Source organism: Mrakia frigida (assembly GCF_051309035.1).
Source record: "Mrakia frigida strain ATCC 22029 unplaced genomic scaffold BDY24scaffold_15, whole genome shotgun sequence".
Classification (NCBI taxonomy): Eukaryota; Fungi; Basidiomycota; class Tremellomycetes; order Cystofilobasidiales; family Mrakiaceae; genus Mrakia; species Mrakia frigida.
In genome coordinates, this window is record NW_027481266.1 from 536,511 (window position 1) to 547,880 (window position 11,370).

The 11,370-nt window shown below is 54.5% G+C and overlaps 6 protein-coding genes across 6 annotated transcripts; 2 read left to right on the top strand and 4 right to left on the bottom strand.

Annotated features, from left to right (window-relative positions):
- Positions 1-1,347: 1,347 nt before the first annotated feature.
- Positions 1,348-2,296, bottom strand: BDY24DRAFT_389062 (glutaredoxin). Its single transcript, XM_076640480.1, has 5 exons — positions 2,184-2,296; positions 1,995-2,087; positions 1,814-1,884; positions 1,647-1,710; positions 1,348-1,560 (listed from the first exon to the last, which is right to left on the bottom strand). The coding sequence occupies exons 1-5, from the start codon at positions 2,280-2,282 to the stop codon at positions 1,447-1,449; spliced, it is 441 nt and encodes a 146-aa protein (XP_076496781.1). The 5' UTR covers positions 2,283-2,296; the 3' UTR covers positions 1,348-1,446.
- Positions 2,297-4,268, top strand: SRP72 (signal recognition particle subunit SRP72; the record flags this gene model as incomplete). The annotated part of the gene is made up of 5 exons (XM_076644160.1): positions 2,297-2,570; positions 2,806-3,056; positions 3,449-3,517; positions 3,588-3,881; positions 4,044-4,268. Exons 1-5 carry the CDS (start codon positions 2,414-2,416, stop codon positions 4,266-4,268), a joined length of 996 nt encoding a protein of 331 aa, XP_076496782.1. The 5' UTR covers positions 2,297-2,413.
- A 357-nt stretch (positions 4,269-4,625) lies between these two features.
- On the bottom strand, positions 4,626-5,631 carry BDY24DRAFT_389069 (uncharacterized protein). The gene is made up of 2 exons (XM_076640481.1): positions 5,189-5,631; positions 4,626-5,063 (listed from the first exon to the last, which is right to left on the bottom strand). The coding sequence occupies exons 1-2, from the start codon at positions 5,457-5,459 to the stop codon at positions 4,870-4,872; spliced, it is 465 nt and encodes a 154-aa protein (XP_076496783.1). The 5' UTR covers positions 5,460-5,631; the 3' UTR covers positions 4,626-4,869.
- Positions 5,240-6,808, bottom strand: BDY24DRAFT_59766 (uncharacterized protein). The gene is made up of 5 exons (XM_076645014.1): positions 6,715-6,808; positions 6,558-6,619; positions 6,272-6,487; positions 5,531-6,194; positions 5,240-5,461 (listed from the first exon to the last, which is right to left on the bottom strand). Exons 2-4 carry the CDS (start codon positions 6,564-6,566, stop codon positions 5,532-5,534), a joined length of 888 nt encoding a protein of 295 aa, XP_076496784.1. The 5' UTR covers positions 6,567-6,619; positions 6,715-6,808; the 3' UTR covers positions 5,240-5,461; position 5,531.
- Positions 6,809-7,128: 320 nt separating this feature from the next.
- Positions 7,129-8,658, top strand: BDY24DRAFT_415205 (uncharacterized protein; the record flags this gene model as incomplete). Its single annotated transcript, XM_076643414.1, has 4 exons — positions 7,129-8,238; positions 8,340-8,374; positions 8,455-8,505; positions 8,619-8,658. The coding sequence occupies 4 exons, from the start codon at positions 7,129-7,131 to the stop codon at positions 8,656-8,658; spliced, it is 1,236 nt and encodes a 411-aa protein (XP_076496785.1).
- Positions 8,659-8,742: 84 nt separating this feature from the next.
- Positions 8,743-10,678, bottom strand: BDY24DRAFT_415206 (uncharacterized protein; the record flags this gene model as incomplete). Its single annotated transcript, XM_076643415.1, has 6 exons — positions 8,743-8,830; positions 8,942-9,017; positions 9,110-9,186; positions 9,761-10,317; positions 10,396-10,599; positions 10,670-10,678. 6 exons carry the CDS (start codon positions 10,676-10,678, stop codon positions 8,743-8,745), a joined length of 1,011 nt encoding a protein of 336 aa, XP_076496786.1.
- Positions 10,679-11,370: the final 692 nt, after the last annotated feature.

Here is an 11,370-nt window from a genome sequence, read left to right on the forward strand (position 1 = left end):
CAATCCGACTACGCGACTTTTCAACCTTCTTCTCTTTCTCCTTTTCACCTCCACCCATCAACCACGACTCCCTTTCCCCACCGAATCCTCCCCCCAAACCAGCCTACGCCTCCCTTCCAGTCCATCAACGCCTTGGACTTGACGGAGAGCCTCTGGAGACGCTTGTTCTTCCTACCTCGTCCCTCGAGCCCTTAGCCGGCATCAGCGACTTTGAGACGGTTGGGAGCTACTCTTGGGTCGATACAGAGAAGCCAGTGCTTTGCGTTCCAGGTCAGTCGATCGCTCCTTCGATCTTGCATCGCAAAAATCTTCTCTGACTCCTTCTCTTTCTCTACTTCAGCTGCTCCACCCTTGGCGAAATGTGAGCTTCATCTCTTCTTCTTTCTTTACCTCCCCTCCTTTCCCCTCGAGCCTGATTCCTTTTGTCTTTTTTTCAAGTCACCCTTCCCATCCAAATCCCAGCCGACTCCTCTCCCAAAATAATCGATCAACAAGCCCTCAAACTTCCTCGCTCCCCTCTCGAGCCCGTCGTCCAAGCGACCCGCCTCCTCTCTCCGTCCTTCAACTTCTCTGCCCTTCAGATCGTCACCGATAGAAGCAACCTTCGCAAACTTTTCGGAGCCGTCCGTGGATCCATCAACGCTTGGAGGACCGATGCTGAGCTCGCTGGAGACGGGACCATGCTCCTCACGAAACAGGAGCTCGGGACGAGATCAAAACGCGTCCCGGTCACAAACCCTCCAAGTACAAGGTCGCCAAAGCTTGGGATCAGCTCTACTTCTCCCAAACTCCCATCCTATACACCGCTTTCTACGATAGGAAGGGAAGATTCAAGAAGCTGCAGAGGTTCTCTCTTTTCGAAGGCGCAGAGGGGAAGCCCAGGGGGCCGTTGGTCGAGTTCGAGGAGGAAGGGAGGAGAGAGGTGGGGAAGGTCGTCGAGGTGCTGAAACAGATGAGAGAGGTTGTGGTTAGAGAGGGCAAGCTGGGAAGGGGAGTGAGCTTTGTGTTTGAGGATGGGGAGTTGAAGGTCTGGAGGACGAAGGAGGAGGAGAGGACGAGGTTGGACGAAGGGTTGCTCGCTCTTTTCTGAGATTCCTCTGCGTTTGTTTCTGCGTTCCATTTCCTGTTTTTTTTTTCTCTTCTGAGTTCATGAGTCTCTCGATACTCCTCTCCCGTATTCGGCGCGAAAGAAGCTCGCTCTCGCGAAGGAAGGAAGGAAGGAAAGAGATGGACTCAGCCGATCTAGTCGCGTCGCATGCCGTCGAGCGAGCAGAGCAGAGCAGAAGGCGCTTCGTGAAGTTGCGATTGGGCCAGGCAGACCGTTCCTCGTCCGAGCATCTCTTGCTAATCCTCACCTCTCTCTTTTTCACCTCCCTCCTGGCCCGACGCCAGCTACTTGCAACGAGGAAAGCGAAAAGCGAAAACAACTCAATCCCTTTTATTCTTCTACAGACCCGCCTTGATCTCCATCCTCTTCGCCAGCTCCCCACTATCCGACGCCTTCACTAGATCGTCCGATCCTCCTAGATGGTGTCCTTGGACGAAAATGTTGGGGACGGACTGAGAGAGGAAGAAGGTTGAGCTCGGGTTTCGTCGAGCTCACGAGGGAAGGAAGAAAGTCAAAAAAAGCATGGACTCGGACTCACCCGCTGTCCAGTGAGAGTAGCTAGGTAGTCTTGGATCTCAGCTCCGTTGTCTAGTTTGTCGAGTCTGGGAGGAGAGGGAGTGGACAAAGGAAGCGGTCAGCGAGAAAGGAAGGAGGGAGGAAGGGAAGCGGAAGAGAGGTGAGCTTCAGCTCGAGTCTCGAACGTACTCAAACACCTTGACCTCCTTGCCCGGTGGTAACGTCACATCGGCGAGAAGGTTCTTAGCCCTAGTGCAGTACTGCGAACATATACCACCGGAGGTAGAGAGAGAGAGTCAGTCAGCGACGAGAACGAAACGAAACGAAAGGAAGGGAACGTTGAAGCTCATCAACCAAAACCAAAACTCACCGGACACCAGCTCTTGGAGAACACCGAGATGAAATCCTTCTTCAACGAATCCTGAACGATCTTTTCCGGTGAGTTCATGTTTGGTAGGATGCCCTTGGAGGTTGGAGAGGAGGGGGAGGAGAAAGACCGGGAGGAGGAGGAGGAGTTGAGCTTGTTGCTGACGAAGGAGGAGGAGGGGGAGGATCGTACCCAAAGAGAGAAGAGAGTCGCTTTTTGAGGAGTGGTGAGGAGAGTAGAGCGAGAGCGAGACGAGAGGAGAGATACTGCTGGACGAGCGGCAGAGAGCATGGGGGGGGGGGAGGGGGTGGTGAAGGTTGGGAGTCAAAAGGGCTGAAATCGAAAAGGAAGGAGACGAGCTGTGGGATCGCTCTCAACCGTCACCACTCCTTCCTTCCTTTTCTCTATATCAGGGATCACCCATGTCGACTGCTCCTCCTACCGTCAAGAAGTCCCGCAAGACCCATGTCGCTCGACCTGAGCGACCACTCGAGGTTCGACTTCCTTACCTTCGCAAGTCTCTCGCGAGTCAGATCAAGGGAGGCTTCCTCGAGAAGGCCGTAAAGACGACCGATAAGAGTGAGTGAGGACCGTCTTTTTCGATGGACGGAGGCTCTGAGGGAAGGTCTGCATGCTGGGAGAGACAGGTGTCTCTGGGGGTTCGGAAGAAGGAGGGTTCTTTGAGGAGGGACGTCGAAGCTCGCTCTTTCCTTCCTTCCCATCTCTCCCTTCTCCTTCCTTCCTCTGCCTCCAGCATTTGCATCTTCTGCCGCTACCCTTCACTGACCCTCTCTTCTCTCTCCACACTCCCTAGTCCTCGCCCTCACTCCCACCTCTCCATCCATCCTCCTCACCAAGGTCTCCCTCCTCCTTCACCTCGACAACTACTCCTCAGCCCTCGCTCTCCTCGACTCCTCCTCCCCGGAAACTCTCTCCAACTCCTCCGCAGGCTTCGAAAGGGCTTACTGTCTGTACAAGCTCGGACGAGAAGACGAAGCCGAGAAGGTCTTGCAGAGCGTGAAGGGAGAGGCGGGAGAGGGAGGAGAGTTCTTGGAGGCTCAACTGGTGAGTGAAGCGTTTTCGGTTCCTCTCTTTCAGGGTGGATAGACAGACGACTCAGAGCTGCTGGGGTCGGGTCGATGGTCAGGGTGTAGAGATCATGTGGGAGGGTTGAGAGGACGGGAGCGAAAGCAGATCGGTCGGTGGTGAGCTCGACGGTCGTTCGTTCGTTCGACGAGCAGCTCACACTCCTTCCGCTGGCATCGAGCTCGCGTGCTTTTTCTCTCCGCTGTATCGCGTCTCGTTCTATAGGGAGATGGCACAAGATCCTAAATCGTGTCATCTGTTCTCGATGTCCTCCTACGCTTTTCGTCTCAATCTCGCACCATCTCACTGTCTCTCCCTCGGAGACTTCTCAAGCTGACCTTCTCTCTCCCTCCCCCTCCCTCTCCTCTCAGGCCTTCCGACGACACGACTACGCTGCCTCCTCGGACATCTACACTTCTCTTCTCTCTCACTACCCCGAGGTCAGTTCTTTCCTTCTTCCGAGCTCACTGCCTAATCTCAACCTCACCTCCCTCGCCCCCCCCCCCTCAGTCCCACCCAGCCCACACCGACCTCCTCTCCAACCTCACCCTCTCCGACTCCCTCACCTCCTTCCTCTCCTCCGGCTACCTCGACCAACTCCGGGACGCGGAGGACACCCTCGATATCGACGACCTCGAGGAACTCGTCCCCAACGTCAACGTTCTTCCCGCTCAACCCGTCGCGTCCGGATCGACTCTTCCCTCGTCGGCTCCCGTCGTCGCTGAGAAGACCAAGAGCAAGAAGAGGAGACATGCTCTTCCCAAGGGTGCTGTGGAGAGTGAGGCGGGAACGTTCAAGGAGGATGTGAGTTTGCAGTTTTCTTCCCCCTTTCTCTTCCTTCCTTCTCTTCGCTTCTCTTCTTTCTGTTTCTTCATTCGTGTTCCCCAACTTGACAGCTGACTCCGTCTCCTTTATCTCTCTCCCTCTCCCTCTCACCTCACCTCACCTTCACCTCACCAACCACAGCCCGAACGATGGCTCCCTCTCCGAGCTCGAACCACTCCTCCCGTCCCCAACCCCAACACCTCGTCCAACAACAACAACAACAACAAGAAACCCGCTCAACAGCAGCAGAAGGGCAAGAAGGAAGGCATGGGGACTGGAATGACTCAGGGATCGGTGAACCTGACGCCTATCCCGGCGAGTGGAGGAGGAGGAGGAGGAGGGAAGAAGAAGAAGGGGAAGAAGTAGAACGCGCCACGTTCTGAAGGAGGAAGAGAGAACGGTTGGGTTGGGAAAGAAGGGATGCTGAGCTTTATTTACTTCAGTAGTACCGATCTTATCTCCTTCTGAAACTTCCGAGGAGGAGGTCGTTGCCGCCCTCTTCCCTGCCCTCTCTCTCTCTCTCGCTCCTTCGATAAACCGAAATCCCCAATCCCAATCAACGAAAGATCGTCCTTCCCTCGCCCCTCTCCTTGGGTTAGAGTTTGGGCGAGTCTGAGAGATCTGCAGAGGAGACGTAGGCTACCGAAAGGATGATGTATTTTGACGAGTACTGGAAGGGGGGAGGAGCGAACGAACGAACGAACGGCAACGGAAGATCGAGCACGAGCACGACAGCCGGACCGCGACGAGGGAAGATCGATCGCTCTGTTCAACGTGTTTGCTCTAACTGAAGATCCGAAAGGGAAGGTTTCCGAAGCGGGACTGGGAAACAGAGCCGCTAGACTACCGACTCGTCCAGCCGCGCGCAAAAGTGAATCGACTTCGAGGTTTCGACTCCTCCTGGAAACGATCCGAGCTCTAGTCTCACTTCTTCATCCTTTCAGTGGATATGAAAAGAAGATGAGGCTTAAAATAGGGCATGAGTCGTGACTAAAACCAAAACGAAACGAAACGAAACGAGACGAGACGAAACGACGCGTCGACCCTCCTCCCGCTTTCCTTCGCCTCCCATCTCCGACACGGCCAGAACCCCTACAGCACCACCACCCAATCTCAAACAAGCCACCTCCAACTCCGGCAAGGATCGAATCCGACGAGCGACTGGACGAAAAGAGAGAAGGAAGGAGTCAGACGCGTCGATTCGAACGAACCCGCTCGACGTTGATTGATCTCGAGCCGAAGCCGCGAGATCCAGCGGTCAGAAGAGTGTACAGGTGTATACTCACTTTGAAGGTCTTCCTGCGTCCGAACGATCCGATCTTCCTTCAGAGAGACGAAGCGAGCGACCGACGAGTGGGGCGACGATGAGGAACGACGAGAAGGGTGGTGAGGTTGTGGAATCGTCGGACGAGTGAGGGAGGATGAGAGGTGGTATTGGAGAGTTGATTGTAAGTTGAGAATGCTAGTATTGAGGATGGAGGTAGAAGAGGAGATGGAGTGGAGTTGGGAGGAGTGAAGGGAGGAGACGCGTCGAGGGAGAGGAAGGGTTCGAGGCATGACTGTAGAGCAAAGAAACGGGAAGCAAATTCAGAGACTACGTCGGAGGAACTCGTGGAGGTTCGACTCACCTCAGATCTCAAGCTCAACAGCAAAGACGTGTCTCCATCTCGCAAGCCTCTGACTCGTTCGCACTGCAGCCTCGACCTCTCCCTTCTCCTCCTCCGACTTCGCCACCAGAACCACCGACCCGTCCTGCATTCCATCAAGTCCAGAGAGAGATGAGTATTCTCCTATCATATCCACAAAGGATTTGCTATCGCGACGGAGTCCGTAGAGAAGAGAACCGACGTGAATTCGAACGACGCGATGCTGACCAGGGGAGGGGGAGGGAAGTCCAGCCAGATAGTGGCGACCGCCGAGGAGGACGGAAGGGAGTACTCCACTGAGATCCAAGGTCTGTATCTGAGTCCATCCGAGCAGTTCCTTCGTGTCTTTGCGTTGGAGGTGTACCCAACGGACCTGTTGAAGAGGTCGTCCGACGATCTTGTGAGAGCATCGTGTCGGATCCAAGCGAGGGAAGAGGGAGGAATAGAGAAGCTGAAGGATTTCTACTTTCGAGTAGTCCAATCTGATCCCCGACCGCTCGAGGGGAATGGGTCGCTCGTCGTGGAGTCGGGAGGAGGAGATGGAAATCGACTTGGGGACGGAGGAGAGGGAGGTCAAGTCGACGCAGAGGGTTTTGATTTGGGAGAGGGATAGATGAGAGTTGATTCGAGAGGTCTTGGTTGAGTTCTATTCAGGAGAGTTTGCAAGATGAGTCAGGGAGAGAAAGAAAGAGGGGGAAGGAGGGGAGAAGAGGGCAAGCTCACCTTCGTCTTCCTCCCTGCCTGAATCACGTCCCTCTCACAGAACAACCCTTCCAACTGCTTCACCGACGTCACAACCACAGCTCTGTACAGCTCCGGAGCGGTAGCCGTGAGGAAGTCGTACGAGACTCGACCTAGAACGGCGAGAGTTGGAGGATCTGCTTCCTTGAAGACGAGGAGGAGCACATCCCAGGGCAGACGACGTCGAGAAGGAGAGATCTGGAGGGATAGAGAACAGAGTCAGCGTCGAGGGAAGTGGCTCGAGCGACTCTCGTACGAGTGAACTCACCTTGGTCATCGTAGAAAGAGCGATATTGAGCGAGGGAAGGCGAAGAAGAAGAAGGAGAAGCGCTGAGGAGGAGAAGGGAAGGAGGAGAGGTCAGCTCGGCTGCTTTCCTCCTTCAGACTGCTACCCCAGAGCATCCAAGCAAGTCGAAAAGGCGCACAGATAGTATCTTAGGTATCGAAATCGTCCCTTGGTTGAGAAGACGAGATTCGTAGAGAGGTAAATCCTGAGAGAAGGAGTGGAAGAGGAGGGAGGTCAGCTTCGCCTTGCGTTTCTCCCTCCTCCTCCCTTCACATCCTTGAACTCACCAGATGCCTTCAGATGAGATGCGTGCGGCGAGAATATTGATGTATAGTCGGACGGGGAGCGAGGAGTGCAGAAGCGAGAAAAGGGATGATGGAGGGTGGAGGCAAAAGGAAAAAGGAAGGAGGGTTCAAAGGTGAGCTTCGAGCTCGACCCTTCTTCCTTCCTCCAAACTCTCACTCTCTCCTCCTTCTTCTTTTCTCACAAGACTTTCGCGTTCCAACCACTCGCTCCTCCTTTATACTACTCGATCTTCTCTCCACGAACAACCATGTCTCCTCCCCTCCGAGTCCCTCTCGAAGTCCTCGAACGAATCCTCTCCTTCGCCTTCACTCCTCTCTCCTCCCCTTCCTCCTCGTCTCCCATCACATCCAAGGACCTCCTCGCTCCTCCTCTCGAGACCTCCCACCTCCTCCTCGTCTCTAAAGGAGTTCGTCAACCCGCTCTTCCCCTCTACCACTCCATCGTCTCCATCGTCCAAGGAGAAGATTGGAAGACCTTCCTCGATCCCGAGAACGGACTCCTCGTCGGAGAGGACAACGAGGAGAGAGTTTCCTTCGTTAAGGAGCTCTGGATCAACATCGATGATGACGCTTGTATACCCATCGATTCGGAGCTCTTGAGAAGTTCTCTCCAGGACGGCCAACAGCCAGATCGAATCCTCGTCGAGCTCGAAGGAGGCTCAGGGACTCTCCCCTTCCTCGACCGTCTTCTCCTCTACGTCGTCGGCTCAGGCTATCCTCAGCGACGGAGCAACGAGGTCAACCATTCCGGGCGTCACTTTGTCGATCTCGAAAGAATCTGGTGCGACGAGGTGGGCCAGCTGCTGGCAGATGAGTTCTGGGAGGAAGGGCGCGGGTTTGAGCTTCAACAAAGTGGCGAAGATCCCTGGGGTGCGGAGTGGGGGAGTTATCTCGACGCAGGGATCCAAAGGCTCTTTCGAGAGACTGAAATGCCTAGTCCCGAAGATTTGGAAGCGCAGGCATGGTCTGAACGAGAAGACGCGCTGGACCTGTTCGTCGATCCGGACCTTCCTCCTCGACGCGTCGAGATCACCCTGGACGGACTCGGGGAAACCCTACTCCTACAACTGGACTCGTCTGGACTTCTCTCCACCTCGGATCTTCCCTTCGTCGTACTTCCTCCCGCTGGAATCAATCTCGAGACGAAGGAGGACGCGGGAACGGTCGCCGCCTCTTTTCGAGAAGACCTGGATCACCTCTCCTTCGCTCAGAAGCGCTCGTTGATGTTCGAAGACTTCCCTCAATCGTTCTGGGAGTTGATCAAGATTGGTCCCGAAATCGTCTGGGGAGAGGGATGGACCTGGAGGAGTGAAGATGGGACGGTGGTCGGATTGGAGGAGACGTTCGGACGGTCAGAGGTGAGTCCTTTCTTCTTTGTGACTTCCCGTCGTTCGCACCACAGCTCTGACTCAAGCTGACTTGATTTATACTTCCGAATTCAGGTCTGATTCTCTCGAAGGTCCGGTTCACCTTCCTTCCCTTCGCTCGGCACCCGTGGGTTTCCTCGATCTCGATCTCGACGCATCGTCTTTCGACGACCATTCTGACCCTCTTCGTCGTCTCTACCGTTTCAGACCTCAAGCTCCTCGACATCACCTCCCCGCCACTCACAATTTCGTCTGTTTGTAATGGACTCGACGTGAGTTCGCTCCCTTTCACTCCGTCTCGTTCACCGTCGACGCGTCTCAACTTCAAACGAACTGACCTTGCCCTCTGCCCTTCTTCCTCGTGCTCTCAGATCCTCAACGCGCATCACTCGTCCCACCACCAGCTCCTAACCCTGTCTCTCGATTACGCTTCTATACACGTCTCGATCCGTGCTCGTCGTCGGAATGAATTGAATAGGACGAGTTCGAAAGCACTCAGTCTTGCTCAATTTTCAACCTCGAGAAAGCTCTCCGATGAGAAGTCGACGCCACGTCATCGATATTCGTGGACTGGACGTCCAAGCTAGGAAGAGAAAAGCAGAAAGAAGAGCAGGAGAGGAAAACGAAAGGCGATCAGCGTTCTGTTCGTCTCGACTCTCTCTCTCACTCGAAAAAGGACGAGCCATCAACTCACGCAAACTCGTCGTTTCCCAACGCAGCAGTCAAGATGCTCCCCGGGGTCAAGGATCTTTGGTTGCTGATTCGTTCGTCTGTGAGAGGGAAGAAAGAAGCAGAACGCGTCGACGAAACGTCAGTTCGGATCTCGAAGCGGTTTTGAGACAGAGTCTGAGAAAGAACTCACAGATGGCATTCCAAGATAGCGTATACGACTTTGGTTTAGGAGAGGACGGACGAAGTGTATCCACGAGAGCGGGGAGACTGATGAAGCAAGAGAAAGAGCACGAACGACAAAACGAGAAGACGTCAGTTTTCAGAGCTCGTCTTCCCGTTGTCCCCTCCCTGTCTTAGTCAAAGAAGGCGTAGTGACCTGATAAGTTTCTAAAGGCAGGCAAGAAGGGATCCGGGTTCAAAAGAGCCTCCAGGGGTGGTTTGATCGGATCGGGAGCGACGAGGAGAGAAGAGGACGAGGTTGAGGGAGGAGGAGGGAGTTCGAGGTTCGAGGAGTGTGCTGGAGGGGATGAGGGATGAGGTTTCTGTGTGATTGGTGAAGATTCCGTGGTGGTTGAGGAAGGAGATGGAGAGAGGGTCGAGGGGAACGAAACGCGTCGAGGTGGAGAGCTTGAAGGAGGTCGAAGAGGGAAGGGCGGAGAAGGGCAGAGAAGGAGAAAAGAGTCAGAAACAACTAGGGGGAAGGTAAAAGAAGATGGACTCACCTCAGATCTCGAGTTCCACAGCAAAGACGTGTCTCCATCTCGCAAGCCTCTGACTTGTTCGCACTGCAGCCTCGACCTCTCCCTTCTCTTCCTCCGACTTCACCACCAGAACGACCGACCCATCCTGCATTCCACCAAGTCCATAGAGAGCTGAGTATTCCCCCCCTATCATCATATCCACAAAGGCCTTGCTATCGGGACAGAGTATGGAGAGAAGAGAGGCGACGTAAAGTCGAACGACGCGACGCTGACCAGGGGAGGGGGAGGGAAGCCCAGCCAGATAGTGGCGATTGTCGAGGAGGACGACGGGGAGTACACCACTGAAATCCAAAGTTTGGATCTGAGTCCATCCGAGCAGTTCCTTCGTGTCTTTGCGTTGGAGGTGTACCCAACGGACCTGTTGAAGAGGTCGTCCGACGATCTTGTAAGAGCATCGCTCTGGATTCAGATGAGGGAAGAGGCGAGCGTAAAAGAGAGGGAGGATCCCCTCCGACATGTGGTACAAGCTGATCCCCAAGCACTCGAGGGGTATGGGTCGCCCGTCGTCGAGTCGGGAAGAGGAGATCGAAATCGAGTCGGGAGCGAAGGAGAGGTCGGAGGTGAAGTCGATGGAGAGGGTTTCGATCCGGGAGAGGGATAGATGGGAGTTGATTCGTGATGGTATTTTTGATGAGTTCTGGTCGATGAAGATTGGAAAGTAAGTAAAGAAAGAGAGGGCGACGGAGAGGGAGAGGGGAGAAGAGGGCAAGCTCACCTTCGTCTTCCTCTCGATCCTCCTGCAGAACAACCTTTCCAACTGCTTCACCGACGTCACAACCACAGCTCTGTACAGCTCCGGAGCGGTAGCCGTGAGGAAGTCGTACGAGACTCGACCTAGAACGGCGAGAGTTGGAGGATCTGCTTCCTTGAAGACGAGGAGGAGCACATCCCAGGGCAAACGACGTCGAGAAGGAGAGATCTGGAGGGATAGAGAACAGAGTCAGCGTCGAGGGAAGTGGCTCGAGCGACTCTCGTACGAGTGAACTCACCTTGGACATCGTAGAAAGAGCGATATTGAGCGAGGGAAGGCGAAGAAGAAGAAGGAGAAGCGCTGAGGAGGAGAAGGGAAGGAGGAGAGGTCAGCTCGGCTGCTTTCCTCCTTCAGACTGCTACCCCAGAGCATCCAAGCAAGTCGAAAAGGCGCACAGATAGTATCTTAGGTATCGAAGTTGTCCCTTGGTTGAGAAGACGAGGTTCGTAGAGAGGTAAATCCTGAGAGAAGGAGCGGAAGAGGAGGGAGGTCAGCTTCGCCTTGCGTTTCTCCCTCCTCCTCCCTTCGCATCCTTGAACTCACCAGATGCCTTCAGATGAGATGCGCGCGGCGAGAGATCGACGTTCAGTCGACCGGAATCGAGGACTCAAAAGGCGAGAAAAGCAATGATGGAGGGTGGAGGCAAAAGGAAAAAGGAAGGAGCGTTTGAAAGTTGAGCTTCAAGCTTCGTTTGATCTCGTCGCCAGTATCTTTCTCGCTTGCAAAACTGGTCAAGATCTGAAAACTTCACCTGTGAGGATCCGATAGCCTGCCTCAGTTTTACCAATCAAAGAGAAAAAATCTGCTCGTAAAACACGGCCTCTCATGACGTCGCGCGTCGCTGACTCGCTCCCCTTTCCCTCCGCTGAAACTGATCCACACGTTTACCTCCTAACTCTCACCCACTTCCCTCTCAACACAAGAAACGATGGCCCTCGA

What these genes read in the sequence shown, in the direction of transcription:
- BDY24DRAFT_389062 (XM_076640480.1), bottom strand. Translation starts at nt 2,282, where the DNA reads ATGCTCTCTGCCGCTCGTCCAGCAGTATCTCTCCTCTCGTCTCGCTCT. An exon ending in TCTCCAAGAGCTGGTGTCCG is followed by an intron (nt 1,885 to 1,994) that starts GTGAGTTTTGGT and finishes ATATGTTCGCAG; the next exon opens with TACTGCACTAGGGCTAAGAA. An exon ending in CTACTCTCACTGGACAGCGG is followed by an intron (nt 1,561 to 1,646) that starts GTGAGTCCGAGT and finishes TTCCTCTCTCAG; the next exon opens with TCCGTCCCCAACATTTTCGT.
- BDY24DRAFT_389069 (XM_076640481.1), bottom strand. Translation starts at nt 5,459, where the DNA reads ATGCCTCGAACCCTTCCTCTCCCTCGACGCGTCTCCTCCCTTCACTCC. An exon ending in GACGCAGGAAGACCTTCAAA is followed by an intron (nt 5,064 to 5,188) that starts GTGAGTATACAC and finishes CTTTTCGTCCAG; the next exon opens with TCGCTCGTCGGATTCGATCC.
- BDY24DRAFT_59766 (XM_076645014.1), bottom strand. An exon ending in AGGCAGGGAGGAAGACGAAG is followed by an intron (nt 6,195 to 6,271) that starts GTGAGCTTGCCC and finishes TCTCCTGAATAG; the next exon opens with AACTCAACCAAGACCTCTCG.